General features: G+C 40.4%; 1 protein-coding gene across 10 annotated transcripts in view; it reads right to left on the reverse strand.

Annotated features, from left to right (window-relative positions):
• CLIP1 (CAP-Gly domain containing linker protein 1) overlaps positions 1-24,036 on the reverse strand; it is a 60,900-nt gene that overhangs the window by 27,009 nt on the left and 9,855 nt on the right. For 5 of the 10 annotated variants that reach the window (XR_009278906.1, XR_009278908.1, XR_009278905.1 and 2 more), the window contains exons 2-10: positions 22,738-22,932; positions 21,706-22,271; positions 9,459-9,583; positions 8,252-8,468; positions 5,694-5,891; positions 5,230-5,333; positions 4,705-4,765; positions 3,605-3,637; positions 126-230 (exon numbers count right to left, since the gene is read on the reverse strand). Coding sequence is in view for 1 of the 10 variants with exons in the window: in XM_058851113.1 (XP_058707096.1) it covers positions 126-230; positions 3,605-3,637; positions 4,705-4,765; positions 5,230-5,333; positions 5,694-5,891; positions 8,252-8,468; positions 9,459-9,583; positions 21,706-22,271; positions 22,738-22,831 (1,503 nt within the window). In the remaining 9 variants the exon portion in view is untranslated. The remainder of the gene's footprint in view (positions 1-125; positions 231-3,604; positions 3,638-4,704; positions 4,766-5,229; positions 5,334-5,693; positions 5,892-8,251; positions 8,469-9,458; positions 9,584-21,705; positions 22,272-22,737; positions 22,933-24,036) is intronic. The other 5 variants (XR_009278911.1, XR_009278913.1, XR_009278907.1 and 2 more) reach the window with 4 other exon arrangements.

A 24,036-nucleotide genomic window follows, 5' to 3' on the forward strand; every position in this document is an offset into this window, starting at 1 on the left:
TGTTCCAGCTCTGGCTACGGCAGGAGCAAGGACCTGTTCCAGCACGTGTCACCCTCGGCATTGTGCCATCAGAAATCTTCCACAACACAGATCAGGCTCGTTATTCAAACAGGGAAAACCATTACCCTAGTGTCTTCTAACTCCCTCTGAAGTTTGTCAGCTTTGGTCTTTTCAAAGAGCAGGCTCTGTTCAAGCTCCTTAATGCGGGCATGCTCCAGTTTGGTCTGCGTCTGTTAGTGGAGAGGGAGAGGAAGAGAACACAACGGTGCCACCATCACATGCCAGCACAAGAGGAGGAGCCACATGCAGGCCGTGCTGCCAGAGCCTTCTAACAGGTGAGCAGAGAGGATGCAAGGGGGGGAAATGGACAGGGAAATGCTATGGATGAGGAGGATGGGCTGAAGGTGTGGATGGATGGGCGCGTAAAAATGAAATCAAATGTGTAAAACAAATAAATAAATGAATGAATAGCAAACGGAGAAATGTGAACAAAAAAAAGTTTCATGCAGCTGAGTAGAAGTTATTTATCAGTACATGAAGTTTTCAGCACAAATTAGAATAGTTATGTCAAAAAAATATATATATGTGCATATATATCTTCCTGTTCTAACAGGATGGTAAGTCCCTTTCCTTGTCATCCCGCTACCTTCTTCCTTTAATGTGTTTGGCTGATTTTATAAAAAAATTACTTACTAACAGGGGGACAAAAACTCTCTACTGAAGCTCATGTAACAAATCAAAACTTTAACTTTCTTCTTTTGATAGTAGCTCTCTCTAAGTCTCAGCCATAAAAATGCTTCTGGCCAAGACCTGGGAACATGAGGGTTCCTTTGTCACTATGGTTTGAATTTTCTGAACAGAAACAGAAAGACAATGGTTATCTGTAACTCCAAAACCCTCCTCTTTTATCCCCTCTTCTCTTTCAGGAAGGACACAAGCAACAAGATTCCTCAAAAACAGATAAAAAAGTGAATCAAGTGAATCAGCCTGGTTGCTCTGCAGTCACCAATGTCTAAAAATATTGAAGAATATGTGGAAGTAAGAAAAGAGTAAGATGTTTGGAATTCTAACATGTTCCTAAAAAGAAGCAGGACAGATGGACCCAAGTGAGCAGGTACCTCCTGCCTCCTGCTCACAAACAATTTTTAGCAAGAACACAGAATATTTGATATTCTGGCTTGATATTCAAATACTCCCTGAGGCGTGCAAGAGAGCCTGAAGTTTGGGAGATGCAGGGAAAGTCCAGCAGGTCATTCAAACCTGACCTGCACTTCTGGAGTAGGGGAGAGAAAAAAATGAAAGAGAAATAAGAAGATGGGGATGAGCTTCTTGTCTGCTTCTCCAAATGCAGGATTCCTTCTGGCAGCAGCAAGTTCTTCCTTCCCAAAAGCATCCAGACATCCAAGGGGGTTAATTTTTTAAATACTTGAAAACAGTTGGCCGTGATACTTTGGAGTTCCTTGGTCCACAGACACTTACAAGTTGCTCCTTAGATTTGTTGATGTTTTAATTCTGTAGCAGGTCTGTTTCTCTCGCAGTGGAAGATCTTCAGGGTGTAAATGGGCAAAAATGCTCCACAAGAACACAGATTACTCTTTTTCCTGCCCATAGCCTTTGAAATGGAATTAAGTATTCTAAGGGAAATAATATTTAGTAAGTGGCTACAGTTTTCTCTCTGACACAGTTCAGTATTTTAGTTCTGATCCACAACCAAATTGTAAGCCTGAAAAACAATCTGCTTTAAAAGCTGGAAGTTCAAACCTTACTTGCTCTAATCCACAAGGGGATCTACTAAAACCCAAGAAATCCCAAACCTCATGGTTACAGAATTCCCTGTGTGCCTTTGGAATATGCAACCTTCAAGTTTTTTTATGCTACATAAAACCCAAACACTTGATCATTAATTTTATAGACAGTGCTTTACTGCTCCAAAGATCAGACAGACCATCACTGATTACTGAGTTTTTTAAAATCTCATCTCTTATATACTACAAAGGCAATTAAGTTAAAATCCTGCCAAAATTGAAATAAAACATTAAAGAAGAATACTCCAGAAATCTTTTTCCCCATTTAGAGCATGAGAGATTATCCTTTAAACAAATCTGATTTCCAAGGGACAGCTTCCAGATTCTCCGAGGTAAAAATCACTGCAAAATTTTGAACTGCTCAAATTTCTCTGATGATGATGTAGAGAGAAATTTTTACTGATTATGGTTCTCTTTGAGGCAGCCCAGAACACAGAGAACTGAGAAGAGAGAGAGTACTCCACAAAGAAGAAAATAATTTGATTGTAAACCTTAAATTTGGATGGAAAAGAAAAGCAGGAAAGAAAAAAACAGATAAAGCTAAAGAAATAATCTTCCCCTTCTCCAGAGCTTCCCAGTTAGGGAAGTGATGTGGAAATGGGATTCTTACTCTGCTTGGAACTTCCAAGAATCCCCCCAAACTTCAGAGGCCAGACATGAGCCTTTTCCAGCAATTGTGTGTTCTGGCTATTCTTCCACTCCAGAATAAACCTGCCTGTGACATTCTCCATCAAACTGGGAAATTGTGCTGAGGCCACAAATCCTGCCAAATCAGTTCTAGGATGGGACAAGATGCCCTCCAGTCCCCTCGTGCTGGGATACAATCACAGGATCAGGGATCAGGGAGCCTGGAAACTCCTCTGGAAAGTGAAGATGTCCATTTTTAATGGAAAAATCAACAACAGGGAAATCAGGAGAAAAGATGGGATCAAAGAAGGAGTGCACAAAACAAGAGAAAGGAAGGGCACATGCAGATTTATTTCTAACAAAGCATCAGTCTGATGGGGAGACTGGAGGAGACCCAGATCCCTGAGGGATCTCTGCAAAGGGAACCCCTAAAGATGCACAGCAGGATCCAGTTTTAGTCTTGAGAATTTCCTGTGTCAGCTGGGGATGCAGCAGAGAAGGCAGCCTGGGATAAATTTACCTTTAAAATTCCACTATTCTGAGTTGGAGAAGCAAGAGGGCTCCTTAAACATCTTGCAAGGCCATTTTTGTTATCAAGTAACACATTTTTCCCACATAATTTGAAGAGGAGCTACACGAAGATACAGTAAAATCAGGCAGCTTTGCAAAATAATTGTTCAGATGGTTTTAAACATCTCTCCCTTTAGCATTTCATACAGAAAAAAGGAAACAAATAGGGGAAGATGAAGAATATACAGATTTTTTCCCTCAGAAAAACTGTCATCTATTCAACAGCAGCAGGACCTCATAGGAGAGCAGGCAGGACTTTGTGAAGAAAACAGCTAAAATTCTACATTTAAGTTAAGATAACTTCAGGATGCTGGTCAGTCATTTCTACAAGCTCCTGGTCTCTTCAGTGAGTTGCAAAGGTTTTGACCCTGAAGAATTCTAATGCCACACTGGCCCTGCCTGCAGTTAATGGGCATTACCAAGTTTAGTCATTACACACATTCTTTCCAAGAAATGTTGTAATTGCTCTGAAAGCAACATGCACACAAATACCAGAGTCAATGTCTCAATAACAGATTATGCAGTTAGTGAATCAGTATAAGCATTTTCTGCACACAATCTGTTAACACGGGATGTCTCTGCACATTGAAGTGCCCTCTTACATTTTCTGGGTCTTCCGAAATCTGCCTCTTTCGCTATCAGTAAAATTAAAAAAACAAACAAAATCGTTTCACCTACAGACTCAGCACTGCTATTCCAACATAAACAACAGGAGACATTTCATCAGCTTGAATTCATTTTAAACCCCCAAGTTAAGCAGCCTGACAAGCCAGAAGTCTTTAGGATGGTTTGCCATGACTATCAATTGATTTAACAGAAAATAAAAAACTAAAATATTTCCATGGATTAAACAATAAAAGGAGCATTCTATGAAGAGTCTAGATAGGTATCTTAAAATGAATGGAAGACTAAAATAAAAGAAATGTTATATGAAATGAGTATTTTTCATAAGGCTAGCACTTCAATCACAAATGCTTTAAAGCAACACAGTTAAATAAGTTGGTACATTATGTTGTACAAGAAGTTCTAGTATCTTTCTGATTAGGCAACAGAGTAGAGCAACTAAAAGTATCTTCCTTATTAATTGGAATTTTGGGATTACAATTGGCAGTGCCCAAATATCTGAGAGCAATCCTTCCCTAAATGTTTTCTATTCTGTAGAATATCTTTCCATATTGTGCAATAACACACTGCGCTGTAGCCCAACATTACAATTCTATGAACAATAGATAAAAGTTGCACACATGAATTGCTATTTAGATTTTATGTGCAAATTCTCAGGACAAAACACTCTCCATTAATCAACCTTCCCTAAGGGAAGCACAGGAATTACTCAAGAAATTGATCAAACAGGACAAGTCTTCAATATTCATTTTCAAAGGCATAAATATTTACTTGCAATTTTGTAACTTCAAAATTATTTTTTTTTCTTAGTGGTTACTTTTAACAGCAAAAGGTAGAATTTTCTATTAATTAATTTAATTTCTCTAAGTAACTGCAGCTGTTCTATAGCACAGCCTTTGCTTAAGTGTGTAACTGAATTTGGGGTGCAATCCTCCAATTTTGGAACAATTGCCTTACTAAAGGACTGCAGAAAATGAGTATCATTTTCATGTGACTGGACCAGGACTGCATCTTTTAATGATTCCTGCCTTTCTGTGCCCTCCTAGATATGCTTTTTACAAAGCTGGAGATATTTTACCTCTAGGTCTCCTTTGGTAATGGATTCTTCTTCTACACGGAACTGAAGGTCTTCAACTTTCCTGTGGGGACAACTCATTAAAATTCAGGTAATTTTGGAAGAAAATGCTTTCAAGCTCACTTTTCAAAAGTGGAAATCAGAATGACAGTGACAACATTCCCACTGTACCAGCAAACTGTCAGGAACATTAAGGAGAAATCTCTCTCAGGAAGCATCAGAGGGAGGGAAAACTGCTGTCCTTAAAATCCTACCAGTGCCAAAGCAAGGCTTCACTACTCCTGCAGCTTTGAAGAGGGTATTTTGTACTAAAATCCTTTAAATCCTTATTGATTCTCCCCTTTTTTCACCCTTCTGGATGATCTGAGGTGACCTAAATCAGCAGTTTGATCTCACATTCTATATATTTTGCCATTCATGTAGGAAACAGTAAGCACTGAGAAACATGTCTGGAGTTGGGATGAACTGCATCACAATGGGAGCCCAAGAAGAACATTAATTACATTAATGAGTACAGTTTGGGGTTACCTTTTCTCTTCCTCAAGCTGATTGAGGAGCTCCACTTTCTCCCTGTCAGCTGCCTCCACCATAGCTCGGAGCTGGTCCATTTTTGCTTCCATCTCCAGCACGTGCTAATAAGGAAAAGGAATAAAACCAAAATTTACTAAGCTTGGAAATCCAGGAACTTTTTCCAAGTATGTACCTGTACCTCACTAATCACAATTTGGTGAAGTGATGGGCCAAGTGACAGGAATGTTATCAAATATGGAGGTGATCAAAGACTGCAGTGAAGTTCAACAAAAATGAGTTAAATTCAGTAGATCTGGTATCTCATCAAGCCAAAGATCCCACAAAGGAGATCTCACAGGTATAGATTATTTTACTTTCTGCACACCACCTCTTACTCCCAGCCCTTTTCAATAAGAAAAGCCCATTTTGGATGTTAAGTCCATTGTGTTAACTCTGTTTCAGAAGAACAATAACTCTCTTACCCGGTCGTGCCCATCGCGAACCAGAGCCAATTCCTGCTCTATCTCCCCAACGTGACTCGTTGCTTTTGCAACTTCTGCCCTCTCCAGGTCCCTTTCTGCCAGGAGCTGCTCAATGTGCTGCTGCTTCTCCTTCAGGGCCTCCTGGAGGGCTGTGGTGCCCGAAATTTTTCTTGCATACCGGGAAGATGTTTCTGTCAACTTCACAAAATAAATGCGTTAAAAATCATTCTGCACCAAGAGAAAGAAAACGGATGTAGTGGGTATCTCCAGACTCCACAAACACAGGGTTAGTAAAGCAAATGTTTTCTGTGACCTACTGTACCTTCTCCTTTTACACTTAAATGGCTTCACTTTCCAGAATTTCATAGTGGCCAATGTGTGTGATCAGAGCCCTGTAAGGAGGAGCAGCCAGAGGAAGAGGCAGGAGGGATGAAGTGAAAATAAAAGGCCTCAACTGAAGGTGAAGACTCACACAAAGGCTGGCTCAGGATGTTCCTAAGCATGACATAACAGCTGAGAAATTTACCTAAGTATTAAATGAGAATGACAGCTCAGCTCATTTTTAAAAAAACCCCAAAGCACAAAGACTTGCTGTTCTACCCTTTAGCTCTGTCCTATCACCCAAAACCAGGAGCATGATCCTTCCAGAGATCAAAACATTGAATAGCTGCCACAGCCAGCCTGGAAAGCTGGCACTGGCCAACACCCCCAGCTGAGAGCACAGCATGGGATTATTCTCCTGTCAGCACAGACACCTCCCCTTCACTGCTGCACAATCCCTGCCCCAGCTCCTCCCAGCCTGGGTCTCACCCTGCACACTCTGCAATCCACTGCAAGAATAAACCAGACAATCCACCAGGCAGAAAAAACCACCTTCACCCTGATGCTTAATTGGCTGTTTCAGACCCTCCCAGTTTCCAGAAGAAATCCCATTCCAGAGTGTATTGCTTTCTAACAGTTTTAGGTCTTCAAATCACCCTTCACTCTCAATTGCAAAACAAATTCAAAACTCCTCAGAGAAACATAGCTTCCTTCAGACTCAGATGTCAGTTGCATCAGACAGACCCTTAAATCACTGGATCACCTACTCTGACAGCTGCTTTTATTACACAGGAAAAAGAAAATAGAAATAGCCTTGAACAACTGATCAGTCAATGTAAGAGTCCAGAAATTCCCAGAAAAGTTTTAGTTTTCCTAGAAAATGAAACAAGAAAAGTCTTCTGGGTCAAAACTGATTACAGGAAATCTTGTTTCCCCAGCAGCTTGACTTTTTCTTTAAAAGTCTCAGAATTATTTAGACAATCCTTTTAACTTGGATGACCACCAAATGTTCACGCTGCCTGGGAAAAAGAGTAGGAAAAAAGCTGGAATTTTAATTCCAGAAATAATGGATTACAGCAGCTTTGTATTTTATGGCCTAAATCATGCAAAATCCCTGGGACACAACAAAATAGGCAAATACATTTTAGACATTTTCAAGGTGTAACTTTGGGGATCACAGCACACGGGAAAAAGCTTCATGTGTTAGTGCTGTGATCCCAAACTAGAGGGCACTCTGCAGCTGCAAGTGCAACTTCCATAATGGGTAAAGTAATGAAGTCCCACTGTTTGTGCCAAATAAAAATCCTTTTTGTGGTCAGGTATTAACCCTGGTGCCCTGACCGACTGCTGACCTCTGTTAATCTGCTTGAGTCCTGCAGGACCAGGGTAAGTCACCTCTCTGGGCACCTGCTGGTCAGTGGGACAGTGGGACAGGGAACCTGCTCCACATCACTGGGAGTCACTTCTTCCTAATTAGATCTATCTATGGACTGTGGTTTAAAAAAAAAAAAAAGGTATAAACTAGGGTGACTGTGGAAAAATCCAATTATTTCTATGTTTTCAATTGCCATAAAAGAGATTTCTCAAAATTCAGCCTTTCCAGATTTCCGTTTTACTGCTGCAACCAAAGATTAGGACATTTATGTAACAGAGCAACTTCAAAAGAATCCATAGTAAGTGTATTAGGTGGAATTAGTACTGTGTTAGATTTCACCTGAGCCACTGCACTTGGCAACACTCAGCCTTTATGAATTCATAGGATTAAAACCAAATCTAAAAGAAAAGAAAGAGGCTTCTCGTCAGAGATTTGGAAATTGCTCCTGCTGCATTTCTCAGCTGACTCATCTCTTGAACAGCAAAAGGAAATTTTGAGCATTTTAGCAAACATGAAGCTTCCTGCTTAAATAAAACCAGTGTGATCTCTGGAAGCTTCAGTGCACACCAGATCCTCAGAAAACAAATTAAATGGAGATTGCAGCCAGAGAAATTTGTGTGTGTCCTAAGCCCCTTTCTTATTGCAATCACTCTGTTAGCCTGAATTAAATATTCAAATATTCAGCTGCTCTCCAGGGCTAGCTAAGATTTCCTTCCCTCATGCATGCTTCAAATGAAGAAGGGCACCATGAAATGTGCAGCGTGCTCTGCCCACGATCTGCTCTGGCCTCGGCTGACGCGGGCCGAGCTCGGGCGGGCGCGGGGCTGGGAAGGGGAATCATGCCAAGGAAAAAGCAGCTTACGAGTCCTGTGCGGCTGGGCTTGCTGCTTACGGAGGAGGCCACCGAGCTCAGTGAGCTCAGGGAGGAGGCGCTGGGGCTGCGCTTCAGGGCCGTGGGTGTGGGCAGCACCTTGCGCACCGCGGGCTTGGCCTTGGCCGGCGTCGTGGAGGGGAAGCCGATCTTGGTCACCTTGTGCACCGGGGCGAACAGGCCGTACTTGGGCTGGCACTGGAAATACCTTCCAAGGGCAAAGCAAGCAGAGGAGAGCAGGAATTAACTTCACATACATGGGCTGGGTTCATGGAGAATTCTAGATCAGGAGTATCATCCACATTGGACCGCAATTCTATTTAACACTAGGTTTGGAAAAGGGACTTTGAGAGGCTGAAACAGCATGATCACATCAAACTTTGGAAATTCAGAGTTAACACTACGGCTCTAGTTCCTAAAAAATTCCATTCAGATTCAGTTTTAGATCCACAGCTTTCCCCTTCATCACATTCCTCTAAGCTGCCAACAGATGTGATGGCTGACAGTTAAAAATAGAAATCAGATTTTAATTAAATCAAGTAGTTTTATATTTTATTACATACATACCATTTATGCATATTTGATGATACAGAACACATATCTTCGGTTAAATATAGACAAAAGCCACTTATAATTTTAAGCTGTGATCACCTATGTTAAGGTGGGACAATCTTTGTAAATCCTATTTTTAATGAGGTAAAAGACTATTCCTTATGGCAAATGAGAATGAAAGTTAAATTGTAATGTTAATTAATGCCTTCTGATTGAGACTTATTGGAGGGAGCAGCTACACTGCTCCCATCTCTACCAGGAGGCAACTGCTGGAACAGGAGCTTCCAGCTCCTGGGATGCCGGAAGATTTCCCTTAAGTACAACCACTGGATATCCAGAGATTTTCATAACTGAGCATTCCTTCCAAGCTGAGAAATCAAACAGGCATTCGAAAGAAGGAAACTGTGTTTTCCATTACCAGGCTATGAATAAAATTCACATGGGAGGAGAGATCAGCTCATCCCACGAATGTGAGAGAAGTGTTGGCATGAGAGAATTCAAATCATTGCACACCAACCCTCCCCACCACCAGCAGACGAGTCAGGTTTAGAGCCTCCCTTCTGATTGAAAATTTCATGGCAGATATAGAAACCCAGAAGAGAATAGAGAGAAAAATCTCATAAAGTAAACGTGGGGACGGACTGACCTCGTGCCAGCGACAGCTCCATCATTCTTTCCCAGGGGTTCGTCCAGCTCTACTCCACACCATTCTCCTTTAGCAAAGTCAGTTTCTCCCAAAAAACGGACCACTCCAGCTTTTGTTCCTCCAACCTAAAGCAGTAATGCATTTAATGCATTTCCAAAATAAAATACCAAATTCAGTGAAGAAGCTTTTGGCATAACCATGTTCACAAAGCACACAAATGACATAACCAGTTCTTATTTCAAACTATGCAATTTTTTGCCTATGAGTTTGTTTTAATGTTGAACAAATACTGACCTTCACAACAGAAAATATATTTAACAAGACACAGTATAACCAATATTCTGAATGCAATAGATTTTGCAGAGTTTCACATAAATTTCTACCAGCAGAATAGGATTTATAAGGTCTGTTTATTTCTTATTCTAATTCTGTGAAGAAAAATAAAAGAAATTAAATGAGGAAAAAATCCTTTCATATTTTCTCCACGGAATAATTCAGATAAACTACATAGTACATCCCTCTTGTATTTAAAAGAATTGATATAAAGCATGATACAGAGCACTTGGAAAAACTGTAGATATAACTAGCTATTTGAATCCTTGGGGAGGGGAGAACCATTTTATCTTTCCTTCACTTTCAAGAATAAAAAAAACCCCAGCCCAAACACTCCTAAACGAAAGCCTAGAAAGCAGTGGCTTTCAAACGTATAATATTAAATATTTACAGCCATTCCAATTACTTGCAATGTCTGTGAGGTACAGCTTTTCCTAATACCCAGGGGATGGAAGAATTAAATTAAGCGAAGAAGGAAAAGGTGTTGCGTGGCTGACACTTGCCAGGAAGAGCCACAGGATTCCTGCAGTTCAGGAAGACAATATGTTGTGCCCTAAATTTGTGCAAATCTGTTCAGCCTGTATCCAGCATTGTGAGAACAGAGACATGGTGATGGAAACCTCTTCAAGAGATTCACAGAATTCCACATGGAAAAAGCAGCAATGGTTTGAAAATGTCCACCTGTGTTTTCCAACACACGTTGTACAACCAGGAATATTGTGAGGCCTTGGCAGAGAGCTTGAATGAAACCTCCTATTAAAGACTATGATTCTCCTTTTTTAATCAACTAAAATGTAAATTAGTATTTCATTTAATTTTTACAGCAAACATTCTATTTCTTGGGGGAGCTTCCAAGGATTACCAGAGAACAATGAGCTCCTTGTGCCGTAAATTAGGGTGCATGATCACAGCACATGAGAGAATTCACATTATTCCAGTTGGGAAGAGCTCACTCATGAGGTCACCTGTGAGGAACTGAGGACTTTGCATGTCCACAAAGTCCCAAGTCAGTGCCCAGGAGCTTCCACACATATTTGTGCTCCAGCTTCTGGCTCCAGTGGCAAGATGAGGCTTCAGCTGATGAGAAAAAATAGTCCTAATCCACACAAACCTCAGAAAAACAGGGAGAATAATGAACCTGTTTTGATATTATTCAAGTGAGAAAGGGGGCAGAGGCATCTCTTGTCCACATTTAAGGTGGCAGCCCCTTCTCTGCCATTAGAAGCAATTCTGGAACAACTGCAGGTCACCTTCAGATCCTGGCAAATTATTATTCTCCAAGGAATAAAAACACACAAAGTTTACAGTTATCATGACTCAGCCTAATATAGTAACTCTGGTATTTGGTGCTCTTGGCAGAGAACACACAAACAAACACTAGGACTGGCTTAGAAAAAAAGAATTGTAACCACCAAGAGTTACAGAGAATCCAGATCTCTGGCACAGTGGTGAGGAGGGAATACATAACACTGATGAAGTATTTTCCCTTAAATTAAGAGATATGTTATTCACCCTCAGACATTAGCTACTTTTTCTAGAGGGTAAATATCTTATGTACAAACATAAAAATAATTTTTAACTGCACTATCAATCCATATGAGTTCCAAGTTCTCCTCCTTAATCCTTTTCTAGCAAGTTTGGGTAGGGGTTTTTGTCTCTTTAGGTTTAGGTCTTGTTTTGTTTGGCAGTTTTTCTTTACAGATAAATTTGGAACATATCTTTAAGTGAAAAGACTGTTCTGGTTAGAAGCTGTTTCCCCACTCAATTTTGTTCTGTTTTCTACATGAAAAAACAGAGTTAAATCAAAAGAGGCTCTAGAAACCCATTTAAGGAATTAGACAGGAAAACTAGAACAATGGCCTAGATAAGGAGCATCCCTTCAAAGACAAGAGTCAGATTTGGGGCTGCACAGAGAGATTCCTCAGTTGAACCCATGAGCCAGGCAATGGAATTGTTTTCCTGTTTTGTGGTGTGTGTTTGTGTCCATGGTAATTTTTTAAAACAAACCCAAATTAATTACCTAAACACCGCCACCCACCACCTTCCCATAGGAAGGTGAGTGAGGTGAGGTAAGAGGTGTCTGAAGCACTGTGGTGGAACAGAACAACTCCAAGCAAGGATTCCTAGGGACAGGAAAAACTGCTGCAATCTCACACTGCAAATCAACCTCTAGAGAAGTAATGCTGGCTCTGGGATAACACAGATGAAACCTGGGTGCAGAATATTCTTCCTTTTCTGTTTCATACCTTGGCCCTGCTCATCTTCCATGTTTAAGTAAAAAATGTGGAGGGTTTATTTTGAAGAGACCACATTCAAACCACAATCTGGCAGACACAACCTGAAGGAATCTGGCAGTGCCCAGAGCCCCCTGGACCTGCTCCAGCCCCTGCAGTGCTCGTGACCCACGGCCTGGTGGGAGCCAGCAAATGCAGGAATTCAGATCCCAGAACAGATGGGGCTGCTCAACACGAGATTCCCGGGAGAAGCAGCGAAGTGACTCGTCTTGTAACCATGGTACCTGGGTTATTTTAAACAGGACTCAAGGGAGAATGCCAAAGAATTCCTGCTTTTTACCAAAGCCAGTCCAGCTTCTTTGAATAACCAGCTACTACATCTCTCTGCACATTCTGTGTGTCCTTGCAAGAGCAGGCATTGGAGCACCCTGTGGCTGTAAAGTGCTCAGAGAATCAGTGAAGGTCTATATGGGCAGTTTTGCTCCATTTTAAGCAAAAGCTTCCTAAATTTCAGCTTTAAAGTCAGGTCAGCCCTCGTTTATAAAGCCTGAGACAAGTGAAGACTTCCAATCATTCACAAACATCTCTCCCAAAAAGAGTATTTATCTCCAGCTGCAATTAGTATCTGCAAGTGACAACACCTGCCTTGAGAAGAGAATAATAATAATAAATAATAATTTATTCCCTTGGTAGTATAATGTGAGGTGTTACTGTACAAGACAGTGTGGTAAAGGCTTTTCATTATAAAAGTTGCTATACATACACAATTTAATAATGCCATAAATGGAAAGAAAGATCCTGACATGATTAAACTCAGCTGTTCCAACCAATATAAAAAAAGAATTGTACTTACAGAGTATAGCATCTGTTACAAAAAAATATATTTTCTAAAATTGTGAGAATTACAACAAAAAAAAAGGTAAAAATCCCAACCCTAAAACACAAAACTAGCTGCATTTGCCAGCAGATCTACTTCCCAGTACTGCATGAAGGACTAAAATAAAAAACGTCAATTTCTAAAAGAAACAGGGGAAAAAATTATTACAAGGTTTCTGAAAGTCCTATGAAAAAATAGAGCACTACCACAAAGACAGTTTTCCATGACCTTCTTTCATGCTAAGGCAGGTCACTAAATAATGGATAGAGAAAAGAACTGCCAGACCTTTTCTCAGTCAGTTCCCACACTCAATGGAGTCAAGCTGTAAAATACAAAGCTGTAATACTCCAGAGAATCTAGGTTAGACTACAGGTCATGGTGAGGTGAGGAATTTTGCTTGGAACTCTCTAGAGTTATGTCAAATGCCTGCAAAAAGCTATTAAATTCCATTTATCCAATTATACCTGAGCTTACATTAATTTGCCTCCAGGTAAAGTGAAATAGCAAAATGGGTTTGGTAACCTGAAGTGGTTAAAAACCTCCTGGTGTGAGGACAGGGGGACAAACACGTCAGACCTTGTGAGAACCTCTGTGGAGCCACGTTTGCAAAGATAAGGAGAAGCAGGAAACAAATAAACCAGTGTTATCCAGGGGGGAAAAAGAGAGATGCTCTAAAAAATGAGTGTGATTTGAGCAGTGCTGCTGGAAAAGAGGACAGGGAGGGTCTGAACATTGTCTGTGTTAACAATATCACTTATTCAGGCCTGCCCAGAGGACGTAAAAGGTGAATAAAAACTGCTCTGTCTCCCCTTCTGCCCAAGCTTGTGGTGACTCCTGAAAGCATCACTTAGATATTTCTGCATTTTCAGGTCAATTCAGCACCACAATGTGCAGCACTTGGAAAAGCACAACTCATCCAGCCTTTGAAACACCTGGGATCCACTAATCAGGTTCTAATCAGAATCATCTTCCTCTTGTTTCTCCAAATTTAGCAGAACTGTTTCCAGCTGGCAACAGAAATTGTGTTTAATTGATTTGTTCACCCCTTCAAGGCCAGAGGGGACAAAGGGATCATCTCCTCTGGTTCTCATGGAACAGGTCTTTACATTTCACCCACTTCCATGTGTAATTAACCCTGTAACTGTACTGAGCTAATTTCCGTGGGGATGTTTTTGGAGCAGAGCTGATATCCATCAGGAAACACGCTGCCACTGACAGGCTGTTTTCATACTTAATCACTCCATTGTTCAAACATATTTAAATTTCAAATAAACCAAATTTCAGTGTGGCCTCTGGCCACTGGCTCTCAAGCTTTGTTTTGGAAGATTACAGAGCTCTGCAGCATCCACCATGCAGGTGCACACACAAGTTTTAAGTAAGACACCACAATTTTTCCCTTTGAATATTAGCATCTTAAGTTCTTAAAATCTTTCATTGCAAGATACTTTCTCTTGCTTGAGTCATCTTCCAGCTGTGTTCTGAATTCCTGCTGAATGCCAATGGGTTTTTCAAATAACTAAGGATGTAAATATACTGAGTTCTTAAATCTATCAATGAAGTCAAGTGCTAATCTTGAAGCTATACTGTTAGACAGTATTCAGGATTTTAAAATAATAATAATAATCCCACCATGTAACTCCATAATGGCATTTTCTCTATTAAATCTATAGTTTTAGAGAAGGAAGCAAAAGTGTTTGACAAAACTTCCATGTTTTGGTTTGTAAACATTTGCTTACTCTGTCAGTTATTGCCTGCCTTTTTTGCTGAGATTAGACATATTGATATTTGCTTTAGACTATCTTATTTCCTTTTAAAAATACCTACACAACATCCAGCATTGGATCAAGGAACAAAACTCCCAAACTTTAAACTGGCCTCCATATTCAGATTTTTCAACCCAGCAATTCTGTGAGTAACAGGATTAATGATGGCAGTTTTTCTGTGGCATTGGATATTATGGGTGAGTGACTTCACTACCTAAAAATGCAAGAGTGACTTCTGATGTTTCCACTGATGGGAACAGAATTCAGACAAGCCTTGATCGTGTGGATTCTGTGATGTGTAAAGTTCTGTGAAGGCAAATTGCAGCTTTTCCAGAACTAGTGGGCAGAGTCTCCACCTTCTATTGGGCTGTTTCCATGGAACTTGGAAGAATTTGCTTTGAGACCTCTCCACTTTTACCCAATTTGGTTGCAGTCAACTTGAAAAGTTCAAAAGCAAGGCCAAAGTGGGCAAAAAAACTCATGTGCAATAAGATACTCACACATTGTGCTACCACCCAATCCTTCACTTCCAGAGAAAATAGTTTAGCAACTAAAACTGACAGGCTACTGAGGTTCAATTCATTCATCCAACTCAAAGGAAACAAAAAAAAAACCCAAAAAAACCAAACAAACCCTAACAGCAATTCCATACTACAAAAGCCACATGTGAATTCATCACCACCACAAAAAAAAAGCAAAAACTAAAATAAGTAAATAAGCTGTTCTTTCTCCCATCCTGTGTTGAAATGACTGAGGACAACGTGTTCCTGGATATTCCCCCTTGGGAAGGCAGGGAGAGGGAAAGGGAGCCAGGGAATCCATACACAAAAAAGGAATCAACTACTACCAAAGCATGTGGGGAGTCACCAGTCCCTGCCATTACAGGCCAGGAACTCACATGCAATTTGAAGTTAAATAAGGAGTTGCCAAAACAGAGTGACTCAGACACAACTCGAGCCTTCCTCTAAGATAAATTCAACACCTTAGTTGTGAGCAGATAGCTAATGCCACATCCTGAAAAATGCTTAAAAGTAACATTAAAAGAAAGCAGAGGTTTGCATAAGGAAAATCACCCAGATGATGAATTTAAGGCAAAGCCTTTGGATACCACATCCTTCATATATTTTCTCATGTGTATTTCATGCTGTAGCAGCCACTTAGTAAACTAATCTACATCATACATTACAGGATCCAAAGTACTGTGCCTAAGTAGACATACATAAATATAAGAATTACTTTCATCCTTGACTTAACAAGATAAAGCCATCAAAATACCTCACAGTCACCTCAGCTCAATAATAAATCACAAGTGTGACTGAGCAGTTAAAATTGTCACATTTGATGGAGGAGGCTCGAGAGAAGAACCCCAGGAGAGCACAAACCACTCATATGTTCCCAACTTTCAAATTTTTCTTCCTTTTTCATCCCTGTATGCATTGTGCCAGATATTTCTGCACTGTTTTAACTGTAACACCACCAATGAATATTTGACATTTCATTATATTTCATTTAACAGTTAAATATTATTGTAGACTTTTAAACAGACTAAGCTCAGAAGTGTATTTTCTATTCAGAAAGTTGTAAAATCCAGAAAAAGAAAGCCTTAAAAACACCACAATGACAATGCTAAAGGGAGAAACTCCTTGCCACGTGTGAGGTTTCTTTTTCCCTTGGTTGCTTTCCAGAGCCCTGGAATGCAACCAGTTGACAGCCCTACCTCATGTTTACTTGCAGATAGGTTACATGGGTGGAAACAAATCTGACAATAATCTCCTATCAGCCCCTGCCTGTTCCAGCACCAAAGACCTTGGGAATAAACAACAAAGCACGCAGTAACTTATAGCCAGCTCTGTAAAACATGGAATAAAGAGAAATGAGATGTCACTCATGCACAGGAAGAACTTTGCAAAAAGGCCACATCAGCACATGCCTGTAAATTGAGTTTGCATCTTTTTGTGAACATATGGACGGAGGCCGAGTTCCAGCTTTACAGCTCAGCCCCAGAAGCAGCAGATTTGGCAGACTGTGATGAAGCTGTAACTGGTTAAATGAATGAAAGCACTTTAATCCCTTGAGAAGGCTAAGGCCCCTTAGGTTGATAAGATTTTTATTTATTTATTTAAAATACAGCATCTGGTCCCTTCAGGGAAAAGCCGATGACGCTGTCAAAGCTGCTTCAACTTTTGGTGTGGACAACAGTTGTCACATAAAGCAGATTCCTCTCTTTTATTAACAAGTTGGCTTTGTTTTGGTTGGGTAATTCAGGGGGGTTTGTTTGTTTGTTTTTAAAATCAACTTTGCATTGGGCTCTTAAGAAATCCAAAGTGTGCAACACCAGGGCAAACAGGTTTTCTGGCCACAACTCAAACAGGAAACCCAAACTGGCTGAGCCTGAAAGTAATTTGTTTTCTGAATTGGTTTTCTGTTGTTCTTTCCCCATCTGGGTTAGCACCGAGCACGGCACTTCCACTGGCACTTCTTGCACAGGAATTCTTATTCAGAGCAGGTTCAAATGCTGAAGCTGGAGCCTGATTTTCAGTAGAAAAATCAGCTGCAGTTCTGGCACCGTGTCATTAACCCCAGAAAGGCTGGATGAGGGCAGTGAAGGAAGTGCAGATTTCCACATCAATTTTCCTGTGTTACTGAATCCCCAAATATCAGATCAGGCTGTCCAGAGTTAATGTTCTAACTGTTAAATCACATCCAGATTCCAGACCATACATCATATGTTAAGAATGGAAAATACACCTAATACATAGCTATTTGGATTGCTCTCTGCATTAATAATTCTTCTTTGTTTCTTCTACTTTTATCCAGTAAAAGACACATCAGTGCACCAAATGAAAAGCTGAATAGCGAATTACACATAATACACCACAATTCTTTAATATATCTAACTTATCTACCTATATTTTCAACATTACCAAATATTATCATGAGGTATTGTTGGTTTCTTGTTAGCAAAAGGAAAATTGAGCTCAAGGCTGCTGAATAGGGCTCAGATACACTGGAATTTGAGGGAGACATATTTATCATGAGAGATTCCCGAGACAGCAGAGCACAGGGTGCTGTTTCAATTAATCATCTCTGAGGAGTAAACTACAGATATCTAAAGGTCCTTTTCCACTAGAGTATCCATTTAGGGCTATAATACTTCAGTGAATACTTGGGTATTCACTCAGTTTGATTTGCTTTGACTCCTCTGGAATCTCAAGAAAGAGAACTTCTAAGACAACAAGACAATGGGAATTTCTCCACAATTATTGTATTTCCCTTACGGGCATTGATGTCTACCATGAGTTATTTTTCTGATGTTTACAACTCAATTTAATGGCCTGGAAATGTCTTCTTCAAATTGAGGGGAAAACCAAGGAAAGGTTGCAGCTGATTGTTGTAAGTATTTTTCTGCAGGCACCCACAACTGACATATCCAATACCTTGAAGCACTGTCTGTTTTGATGTCAATGTCTTTTTAATATCCAAGGTCTTTTGGGAAAAGAGGTTTTTCTGCCCCCTGAAAAAGCGAGGCTGCTTGTTTTGCCTCTTTTTTTCTCTGTTCAGCAAAACCTCACATGAGATGCTCCAAGCAAGCCTGGTTTTGAGAATACACAGGTGATCATCTCACAGCTCTACGTGGTTTTTGCAATGGAATTTATTTTTTTTTCTGGCATTTCTTTTCTCTGTTTTTTTTTCCCGCTGGAAATTGTCTTTCTTTTAATTCTCTGGAAATTTTCTTTAACTCTGAATAAGTGTCCCAAGCAATCTATATGTAACAACTATTCTTCCTAATGTTATCTGAATTAAGGAAAGATCTGTAGAGTACCTGTGTTCATAGTCAAATAAATCAGGGATACATTTGCTTGAAGCTTGCTTTATTATTAACCCTTTATATTTTGAAGATATTAGTTCTCCTGTAGAAGTTTGGAAGGGCTCTCATATGAGATCACTTAGCATTTGCTAATTCTAAGTGTACAAAAGACTGGTGAAACCACCAGAGATCAAAGGAATAAGAAAAAAAGCCTAAGGCATCTTTCCTCTCCACACAAAACAATACAGGCCATGCACTGCATTAATCACCTCCTCAAGACTTCTGTGCTCCTACCAGCCTTTATTCAAACCACCTCATCGAAGCACCGCTGAGGCAGCAGTTTGCTGGGACAATGCAGAAGCAAACTTGAGGAGTGACAGCCTCCTTTCCTGGAGAGGAGCAGTATTAACATCTCTGCAGGAACTAGAGAATGTTCCAAAGAAGCTGAGCTGCTGGGAAAGCCTGAAATTGAACTTTACATTTCAGGTTCAAACTTGTGCCAAATTTGCATCTGTGTAACAAAAAGTTGCGATGTGAATTAGTAAACACTGGGGGAATGGCCTCTTGTTCCTTGCTAATCCAGACTGTGCAGACAAAAAAGAGGGGTAAGATTTTGCCTTTTTTGTTGAAGTTACACAAAATCAGCCAGTTACCAACAATAAAAATAAACTTAAAGTAATTTAACTGATCCACTCAAGGTAATTCCCATTAAGGACATTTTAGAATCCAAGTTAGGGGGAAAAAAAATGAACAGATTGAAATACTTTAGTACTCCACACCCTGAGATCACACACTAAGATCAATAAAGTTGAAGCCATCTGATGTCTGTCCTGGAATGTAATCTTGGCTGATGAGCTGTGCCTTGCCCATCTCTGAATTTGCCCTTTAGGACATCATTTTCCAATTAGCTGTTTTAATAGGACTCCCAAATGAGCTTTTGTCTATCATGAGTTCATTGTTCCGAGCTGCAGTTCTACGCTGCTGGAGGCTCCCTGTTCTCAAAATTGTAATTCCCAGCAGTCGTTTTCCCCACGTGTCCATAATCATCAAAAAACCTCCACAAAATACTCACAGCAGTTGGTCCAAGCTGCAAGAACTGATGGATGTTGCAGCACTGAGCCCCTCCAGCCCTGCAATGGTGTGGTCAGCCTGGAACACTTCATGTGGCTGTGACACCACACTGTCACTTAGAGGGGAAATTCTGTGCTGAGGTGGGACTGGCAACTTCCACCCAGCCTTTCATCCTCTTGTGTGACATATCACTGAAAAGGGACTGCTGTGAGCATAAGTAAAACCCAAGAGATGTGGAGCAGGCCAGGTGGATTTGTCCCTCTGATGGAGTAGGAATGGCTGAGCAAGTGACAGGCAGGTCTTTCCCAATGATTGGTGTTGGTTGGAGGCTCTGAGGACAGTTCCCAGAATTGCTCAGTGACACCCCAACTCTACAGTTCAGTGCTGAACAGGAGTTCAGTGTCAGGGAAAAATATATTAACAGATGAATCAATTATTCAGCTAAGCTTAGGATTATCTGAACTAACCTGGCCATTTAAGATATTTACATCTGAATTATTATTAGACATGACAGCAGAGTCTGGAATCTACTACAAATAATTAGCATGGGATCCCAAAGGATTAAAAAAAGAGTAAACAAGGATCCTGCCCCTTTAACATTTACATTCCAGAGTGTCTTATACTGGTATAGAAATTATAGTTATGCATCACCAACATACTGTGCTAGGAATTACCCCAAAACCTCAAACTACAATTTGATGACTCAGGAGGAAGACTTAAGGCAAACAGAGGTAGTAAAGAAGATGAAATATTAAGTTTAACTTGTCCTACTTAACAATTTGGGACCTTATTATTATTATCAAACTGTGGCACTTAGGATATGCTGCTTCTGCAATTTGCACTAATTAGACACAGGGAAGGCAGAGAGATGCCTTCACAGCACCAGAGAATTCTCCCAGCCAAAAGGAACATCCCAGTAGGACTCACAAAGATCCTTGAGGAAAAGGCAAACAAGTAGTTAAAGCCCTCATGTTGTCTGGAGGACAACAGGGCTCAGTCTCTGACAGAAATAGCCAGGGATAAACCACAAATCTTTGTTTCCACTGGCACTCCAAGAAAACACATCTCAGCCCAAATCCAGCTGTCAGCCAACCCCTGCCCTCACTTCACCTTTGTCTCCTTCTTCAACTTGGCCCTGTGCTTTAAGCGCTTCTTAAACAGAAAGAGAAGGCAAATTCTTCCTTCAAAAATACAATAAACTTAATTAAAATATCAATCCACCTTCACTGCAGAATTATGATCTGGTGGGGCAATGCAGGACAGACAATAAAATCCAGGGGATTTTATTCTATATAATGTCCTTACAGTAACCCCAGAAATGCTTCTATGCCAGGATACTCACACCTGAATAATGGAAATGCTAAAATTATATCATAAATAAGACCAAAGTATCAAAGTAAGAGTGAGACAAATCTTCAGCTTAATGATTCACTCGAGTAAATCAAACCTAAAATCAGGTCTCTGTTACAGTGATCATAGATCTGGTGGGCATACAAGGATCATTCCAGTTATATACGAAGGCTACACAAATAGTCTTTAAATTACAAATATAACATACACAACCTACTACCAGTTTTCTGACAATTATTTAAAAAAAATGTTAAAACTAACAGAGCAACTCCCTTTTAAAAAGGTGAGATGATACACTGGCAGAAGCATTTAGGGGTCTGATTTTAGGAGGGGCAGCCAAGTAATGTGGCACATCCCCAAGAGCACATGTAATTCCTGGCAGATCAGTGGCATTATGTGACTGCTTCTGTTCTTGCCTATCACCACTCAGGAACAATCAATTATTGAACTATTTGCTTTCTAAAGACACAGCCCTGGACAAGGCAGAAGAGCTGCATGGAAATATCAGACGCTTGGTTTTTATTTAGCATGACTGGAGCTCTTGAGAGAGATAAAGTACAACTATGTTGTTAAACACAATGTTGTGTTTTAAACAGTGGCAAAACATAATAGATTAAAAGCTGCCAAAATATCCACTTTATCTTGGTACTGACAAGATATTCCCACAGCATGCAAAGAACTTGCTTACAGAAGACACTAGACAAAGAAAGCTAGAGCATAAATTTACATTATCTTGACCAAGTAAATGGCAGAAAAGTTTTGAGTATTAGTGGAAGTTTTAATAAATCAATCAGAAACAGGGAAATCTTACCAGCACTCGATCTCCAATTTTGAGCTCCCTTTCTCCTTTCTTTAGTGATCCAGCTTCTGAGAGGTTTGATATAGATTCGCTGGCAGTTTTGGAAAGATTGCTAATCTGAGAAGGAGTTGCATGTTCCTTAGCAGCAAGGGGGGTTTTCTGTGGAATTCCTGAAGGGGGGAGTGCAGCGGTGGATGACACTGCACTAGCAGCTGATGTGGATGTTGGGGACGTGGCTCGCGAAGCATGAGCTGTCTGGGTACCGTTGGCTTCATCCTCTGTCACCACTTTCCTGGTCAGTTTGGACGGCCTTGTGAATATTCCCCTCAGGGGTTCACATTGGAAATAGCGAACTCCAGCCACTGAGCCATCGTTCTTTCCGATGGGCTCATCCAGGACAATCCCTGCCCACTGCCCCGGAGCAAACTGTGTCTCCCCCAGGAACTGGATGAAGCCGGGTTTGTTCCCATTGACCCAAACGCGCTCCCCGACTCTGAAATCATCCACAAACTCCTCATGTGCATCTGCAGGGGCTGTGCTTGAGGTCCTCTCACTAGGAATTGTTTTTTCTGCTGGAGCTGGAAACAAAGCACAGTGAGAAACAATGGGAATCAAATACACTAATGTGCCAAAGAGCATCATTACTTAGTTTCAAAGTAACAATGTCCCTAATTAGGAGATCACAACTCCTAATTTTTCTGTGCAAATGTTGTAATCTCTGGGAAAAAATAATTCAAAATCTAAGGACAGACACACTGAATGCATTTCATGAAGGTTTTTGTAAAAACCTTATAAAAATCACAGGTCTGACTTCAAAAACTACCAAAGCATTTTCATCATGAAAAGGTTTCTTTGAGGAAAATTGCTTGATCTTCGATTAATAACCTTTAGATTTTTTGTAAGTTCTACATGCATTTTTTTAAAATCAGAAATACAAGCAAAAATACACTGGTGTAAAGAGTAAAAATAGTGTATACAGCATTCAAGGTACTTCTTGTCAGAAGATGAATAAGGTAATAATTAGGATATTTAACTATTCCTTACCAGCAACAACAGGTGCAGGTGTTTTCAGCAATGTACCCCCGTGCTTGATGGTCTTTGAAGGAGCCTTAAGTCCACTTGGTTTTAACATACTCATCTTTTTGCAATACCAGTGGTTATCCTCCTCGTCTGTAGCAACTATCTTTTTCCAAACATGGAGAAATGTATTGTTCAAGCTTTTTCAACTCTGGAATAAACCTGTATATAAAAAGTTCAGACATGAGCAAAGTCAATGTTAAATCCTGCAGAAGGATTTTTATATATGCACAATCTGTGTATAAAACGCATTATAAAAAATGCTTCCAGTAGGAAGCAGCAGCATTTCCAACTCCCCATCTTTTGAAGGCCACTTCCTATTTAAAATCTGAAACATCAAAAGAACTCACTTTGCTGAGTGCTGCTGTATTTATCTGGAGATTTAAACTAAAAGACTATTTTAAGAAAGAAAAACAAAGCCCTTAACAGCATAGCTAACATAACACATAGATTTAACTGCTGCACACACACAACTGTTTTCAGTCACATTTTTCCAGTGTTGCAACATCCCAGCAAAACCAACTTGAGACTAGAGAAAAAACAGCAAGAGAAATCAAGACAGCCAGGAATTTGAGGATAAAAGGAGTAATGTTTCTAAGAGATTGGAACTGAAAAGCTTAAATTGTTTAAGAGTTACATGATGACAACTGAAAAGCAAAGAGCCACCTCAGCTCTCTGTGACCTCAGATCACAAGATACGCTGGCTCGCAGTCCCCACCAGTGCCCCAGCTAAGAGGAGGGACTCTTCCCAGCGTTGCTAGGATAGAACTTGGAAGCCAGCAGCTCGAAGCTTTTCAGGGAACTGTTTTGCCACGGAGGCATCTTCTTTCTGATTACAAAAGCTTCAGAAAGGCTTTTTCATCTCTAAGGAAAAATCTGTATTTTTTTACCTTGAATGCGAATTCAAAGCCAAACTTCAAGGCGACTGCTCTCCCCCCCTCTTCAAAGGAATAAACTATTCTGTGTGAACACAGCTTGGCTTTGTGCTGACTTTTATATGAGGCACTGCCAGAACAGCAACACCACTTAAACAGCAGCAGCACACACCTAAACATAAACCTGAAGGGGAAAAGGAAACGGGCACGCAGCGAGTTTGCTCAACTGTTTGCTCAGAACACGTCAAACAAGAACTACAAAGCAGGTCTCAGTCCTGCCCTTTACTCAGCATTCTGGCACCTGTCAGGACAGAAAGTTGTGCAGCTGCAGCCTCCCAGGGGTGCAAACTGGGAGCTCAGCACCCAGTTAAAGGTAAAACAAACCTGCCAG

This window comes from Poecile atricapillus, chromosome 16 (genome assembly GCF_030490865.1).
Source record: "Poecile atricapillus isolate bPoeAtr1 chromosome 16, bPoeAtr1.hap1, whole genome shotgun sequence".
NCBI classification, from domain to species: Eukaryota; Metazoa; Chordata; class Aves; order Passeriformes; family Paridae; genus Poecile; species Poecile atricapillus.